Below are 6,065 nucleotides of genomic sequence, written 5' to 3' on the forward strand. Positions count from 1 at the left end.
ATTGGGATGAATCATAAAATGTTTAAAAAGATGCAGCACAGCAGCGGGAGGATGTCTTTTTTCCAGGATGATCCTTCCATTTCTGCTAAAATCATTAAAGTTCTTATACATAACATGCAAAAGTAACAAATAGCTCTTTTTTTATTTTACATACAACTTCCTTCCACTCAGATATTTTAAGCAAATTGCAAAGTCAGTTCGCGCCAACGGGTCTGCGTCATCCAGCTCGGAGGAGAACGTCGATGATTTCCTGGGATGCATCAACATCCCTCTGAACGTGAGTATTCGCTGCAAAACCTCCACATACAATAAATTTAAGGAAATTGTGCGATTTTTTTCTGTTCTGCCTTTGATTAATCAACAGATTCTTGAACGTTTTCTTTCATAGGAGATCCCTGTTGCCGGTTCAGACACCTGGTTCAAACTGGAGCCGCGATCGAGCGCGTCTAAAGTTCAGGGGGAGTGTCATCTGATTCTCAAAGTTTTTACCAGCCAGGTATGTACAGCAAGTTTCCCTTTGCTTTTTATTTTTGCCAAAACATATACTTACTTTATTTTTTGTTTTGTTATTAGAGAGACACAACTTTGTCTAAGAGGGATACAAACGTGTCGGTTCATAAGAAACTGCTCAGTAGGATTGTGGAGTTTGAACATGGCAGCGTGAAGGTGAGATTTGAGTTTTATCTCTTTAAAGCCCAGACTCCAAAAAAATGTATTTATTTATTTAAGATAAAAGCATTTTAAGCCTTCAATCAAAATGTAAAATTAGAATAATAGCAATAATAATAATAGTAATATTTGTTTGTTTTATAGTTAAAAAGTAAAGCATTTCAGGGATTATATGCAAACACATTTAATGCAGTAAATTAATTAAATATTTTAAAAATACCAAAAATTAATATTTTTTAAGTGATTGTTTTTTTTGCCAGCCTACAAGCATTTTGAAGTCATTTTGTCTTCTTTTTTATACAATAACAGAATTAAAATGATCAAAAAATTGAATTTATTAGTAAAAAACAAGCAAACATTTATTTTTTTATGCAGCCTTATTTACTTTATTATCAGTTAATTCAGGGGTGTTGAACTCAATAGCACAGTGGGACAAAATCCAAAACACACCTTAGGTCGAACAGGATAAACATCTATTGAACACTCTAAAACTACATTTTTAAAACTTAAAAATGTACAATTAAAATTAATGAAAAATAGGCAGGAGTATTATTCCAGAACAGATCAACTTCGACCTTAAATGACAATTAATATTTTCCTCTCAATGAAAATATATGTTGTCAAAATTATACAAGTTAGAGATGACCACAAGATAATATTGGGCCAATAATTACAATAAAATAAAAAGTAATGACCTGAAGGGCCGGATCCGGCCCCCGGGCCGTGAGTTAATTAATCCCATATAATCCTGTCATCAAAGTGAAGACACAAACCTCCAATTGTTTATTACATTATTGCATATGTGTTAAAATGCAGAATTACTACATTATAGTTTTTGATTTTGAAATAAATTAGGAAAAAACAAAAAAGATGCTATTTTTTTCATTCTTTTTACTCCAAAATGTCCCTGATCTGTGAATCCGCAGAAAGAGCCCTACAACTGGAACGGGCAGGTTTCTCCTGCAGCCTGGACCGTGCTAATTCACCATGCTGTGCAAACTGATCTCTCACCTCTCCAGCAGGCTATTATGTAAGTAATAATGCTGCCTCCAATCGATGGAGTCAAATGTGAAAGCTGAAGATGCATTTGCTCGGTGTGCAGCCGCTGGCAGTGCTACAGCAGCCACCATCGGAGCCAGCGGCTGTGCTACTCCCTGCTGCTGCGCCTCCTGAGGACCATCGATGCCGAGTGGGATCCTCAAGCTGTGCGGGGAGACCTGGTAGGTCAGACGTTATAGCTTCGAGATGAGAAGAAAAGCCTGTCATCTCGGGGGGAACGGTCACCTCATTAGCTCAGCTCCTCACTGGCATTCATCAAGGTTTTTGGTTCAGCCAAAAATGTCTCACAGCCTGCGAACTGGAAGCTATAACCGCAGGCCCTTCCTGTGTCCAGGAGAGGCAGCTGTCAGACAGCTTCAGGCTGTACATAGAGCACTGCCTGTGCCTGATGAAGAACATGCGTCAGGTTTTCCCGTGCACCAGCGCCGCTGCCATCACACGCTACGAGCTCATGTTGAGGTAAAGTCATCACACATCACGCATTGAGGCATTGACCCTTCACCCCCAACAAACACAGAGAGACTACAGCCGGTCAGTCGCGCTCTGTGGAAGCGGCACTGTTGGGATCCTCGCCACAGGAATATTACAGCCGTAATATCTTGATCATTCCTCATAAATAAAGTCATGAACATCCGTTCCTCGCTGCACATGCTGCATAAATCCAAAGACGAGACTTGTTTTATGCATACATTCATATTTATCTATTTATTTAGCATCATTCCTGGGAAAATGTGTGACTAAAAATGTATTTTTTATGATAAAATCAAGCAGAATTTGTTATAACTCACAGAAACAAATGAATGTTTTTCCAGAGTTGAGTTATTAAAAAATAAAAAATAAAAATGCAGGAAGTTAGCCGTAAGTCCCACAACAATCAAAAGGGTGACTCAGCCGACAGTCTGAGCCGTATCTTTCCTCTCACGTACAAATAATCCAGCATCCGGGACACAATTAGACTGAAACACATTTACCGAGATGGACCCTTTTATCCTCGCTAAATTCTATGAACCACATGTTCCTGCGTGATGAGTTGAAGAGCAATTTTTGGATCGTAATTGCTTTTTTCCTGTCTGTGCATGCCAGGGGGATTGGCTACATGCAAAGCATGAGGGCATTTAAGACTGTTTGTCCTCTGCGAAATGAGCTGCATTTGGACATCACCACCGCTGTCAAGGTAACAATGGCCGTGCAATTTCAAGATCTGTTTGGGAGTTGGGTGGAGAGGATTCGAACGCTCTTTTTGTACAGTTTGTTGCTTTTGTGCAGGCTTGACGTGGCACACAATGCCGCCTAATCCACTGTGGGGTTTTACTGTATGTGTCGGTGCTCAGCCGGGTCAAATATTTGTCATTTTATTTCAATTTTTTCCAGATTGAGACCTCTAAGAATATATTTTTTAAATTTTATTATGCATAGATTTAGGAAAAAGTTTTAAAAATTAATCCCACTTGCAAAAAAATGACAGAAAATACTGAAAAACAGATTAAAACTGGATTGAAATCAAAAAGATTTGAATTTACACCTGATAGAATATCGTGACAGTCTATAAAACGGTTCTAAATCAAATATTTGTCATTTTATTTCATTTTTCCAGATTTAGACCTCTAAGAATTGAAAAATATATTTTGTATGCATAGATTTTGGAAAATGATTTAAAAATGAATCCCACTTGCAAAAAAATGACTTGGGGAAAAAAATGACAAAAATAATGAAAAAAAAAAAGATTAAAAACTGTAATAAAAATCCAATGATTTGTTCTTAAACCTGATAGAATATCATGACAGTCTATGTAAAGTTTTAAATCTTGGCAAGTATCAAATATTTGTCATTTTATTTCATTATTTCCAGAATTGGACCTCTAACAATTAAACATTTATTTTTGTATGTGTAGATTTAGGAAAAGGTTTTTTAAATTAATCCAACTTCCAAAACATGACAAAAAATACAGAAAAAACAGATTAAAAACTGGAATAAAAATCAAACGATTTGTCGTTAAACCTGATAGAATATCGTGACAGTCTAAAAAAAATTCTAACTCTTGGAAAGTATCAATTATTTGTCATTTCATTTCATTTTTTTCAGATTTAGACCTCTAAAAATGAAAACATATAAGTTTTATGCAAAGATCTAAGGAAATGCTTTAAAAACGAATCCTACTGCAGAAAAAAAAATACTGAAAAAAACAGATTAAAAACTGGAATAAAATTAAATGATTTGTACTTAGACCTGATATAATATCTTGACAGTCTAAAAAAAGTTCTAAATCTTGGAAAGTATCAAATATTTGTCATTTTTTCATTTTTTTTTTCAAATTTTGACCTCTAAGAATATTTTTTATTTTATTTTATTATGAATTGATTTAGAAAAATATTTTAAAACTTAATCCCACTTGCAAAAAATGACAAAAATACAAAAAAATCAGATTAAAAACTGGAATAAAATCAAATGATTTGTACTTAAACCTGATGTAATATCTTGACAGTCTAAAAAAAGTTCTAAACCTTGGAAATTATCAATTATTTGTCATTTGTCATGCCAGATTTAGACCTCTAATAATTAAAAAAAAAATTAGTTTTATGCATAGAAGTAGGGAAATGCTCTAAAAATTAATCTCACTTGCAAAGAATATCTTAGCAAGTATCAAATATTTTGTCATTTCTTGTTAACTTTTTTGTGTTTTATCAACAGAAAGGAGCGTCTGAGTGGTACGAAAGCTTAATTGCCCGCTATAAACCAGAAGAAGGGGTACGTTTGTGATGTTTTATGACTTAAAATCTGTTTTTTTTGTTAATATTTGACACTACTTGACTGTTTTGCCACTTTAGACTTTGGAGGAGCAGCTGAAGAAGCTGGTTCAGATCATCGACGGCGTGTGTGCAGACGTGCAGAGAGCCCAGAACATCTACAACAAACTCTTTTACAGGTGTGCTCAAATCGTTTCCTTGCATGCAAACACATTTGCTTCCTTTTAAAGCCTTTTTTTACATTTTTGTTCTCAGTGCGGTTAAAGTCGATTTCTTCAGCGTGTCGTACCGGCAGTTGGAGAAACAGGTGCGCCTTTGTAAAACCGCCGCGTCTCCGTCGCCTAATTCGCATCAGACACTCTGAAGGTTTGTCTTCTGGCAGGTAGCCGATGATGTCAACGTAGCAATGGAGCGGGTGTGTGGGACTCTGGAGCAGGAGAGCTCCAGACTCACCCAAACCATGGGAGAAACCATCTTTGAGCTCTTTATGTCGCTGAAAATCCTCAAAGGCTTTCGGGAATTTCTTCCTCTAAAGTTCGTCGAACTCCTAAGACTCACCAACAGAAAGACACAATCTTATACTTTTTATTCATTTCTGCAAATAAAACGTTTTTTTTTTTTCCTTCTTTAGAGATGCTAAAATGTTAGCCCTGACCGGCTACAATAACTGGTTCAAGTCCTCGATTCACAAGTGGCTGCAGATTGTTCATGACAGGTCCTGTGACAGAATCTGCAAAGCAGTGGAGACCGACAAGGTGAGGAGCAAAACATTCAGCTGCATTGTGAGTTGGGACCTCATTTATAAAACTGTGCAAGGACTTAAGCATGAAAACATGTGGAGGCCATTTAAAAAAAAATTAAAAAAATAGTGTGCACAACTGCACATGTGTTGTTCTCTTGTCCTTATACATTCACACAAGTTCAATGTTAATATGATATAATAATAATGCAAACATTTATTAGTGCTCAGCCTATCAGGAAGCAAACAAAAAGGATGCTACGGTTGGGTTTTGAGAGGTTTTCTTGGGCGCCTCGGCTCACTTTGATAATATTCTCCACTTTATTAAATCATAATTCATGGACAAATAGATCAAATTTTCTGTATTTAGCGTCCTTCAGTGCTGTGTCAATGGCTGCTAACAATGAAGACCTTAGGGAGGCGAGCAATCATTTTCCATCCGGTTAGTGACGCAGTTTCAGTTACAGACGCTGTTAACAATTTAACCTCGGAAATGTATTTAACGTTATATAGTTCTGCTGTGTGACGTATTAATGAAAAAAAAAGATTAAAGCATAAAATGTTATGGCAGGGATTCATTCATTTCTCGCTCACTCCTTCAAATTTAAAGCTCTGTAGAGTTAGATTTTCAAAATAATGCTGTCAAAACTATTAATCTATCATTTTTGATAGAAAGTAGATTTTTTTTTGGGAAGACATTTTTTTTTACCTTTGTTTTATTTAATTTAATCACAAATCAATTCAAATGTAATACATTTGGTATTCATTTCCAACAACAAAAATCAAATCAAGCTTTATTTATAAAAAATTAAAAAAAAACGCTTTTCATGTTTTATGTTGCTCAAAGCCCTTCA

The 6,065-nt window shown here is 35.7% G+C and overlaps 1 protein-coding gene across 1 annotated transcript in view; it reads left to right on the forward strand.

Moving 5' to 3' along the window:
- The window catches only part of baiap3 (BAI1 associated protein 3), a 36,721-nt gene that overhangs the window by 23,005 nt on the left and 7,651 nt on the right, over positions 1-6,065 (forward strand). Inside the window, exons 10-21 of the mRNA XM_024272131.2 lie at positions 172-277; positions 389-496; positions 574-666; positions 1,596-1,699; positions 1,772-1,889; positions 2,063-2,187; positions 2,812-2,902; positions 4,417-4,473; positions 4,554-4,651; positions 4,728-4,779; positions 4,855-5,006; positions 5,104-5,227. Coding sequence (XP_024127899.1) covers positions 172-277; positions 389-496; positions 574-666; positions 1,596-1,699; positions 1,772-1,889; positions 2,063-2,187; positions 2,812-2,902; positions 4,417-4,473; positions 4,554-4,651; positions 4,728-4,779; positions 4,855-5,006; positions 5,104-5,227 — 1,228 coding nt within the window. The remainder of the gene's footprint in view (positions 1-171; positions 278-388; positions 497-573; positions 667-1,595; positions 1,700-1,771; positions 1,890-2,062; positions 2,188-2,811; positions 2,903-4,416; positions 4,474-4,553; positions 4,652-4,727; positions 4,780-4,854; positions 5,007-5,103; positions 5,228-6,065) is intronic.

Source organism: Oryzias melastigma, linkage group LG8 (assembly GCF_002922805.2).
Source record: "Oryzias melastigma strain HK-1 linkage group LG8, ASM292280v2, whole genome shotgun sequence".
NCBI lineage: Eukaryota > Metazoa > Chordata > Actinopteri > Beloniformes > Adrianichthyidae > Oryzias > Oryzias melastigma.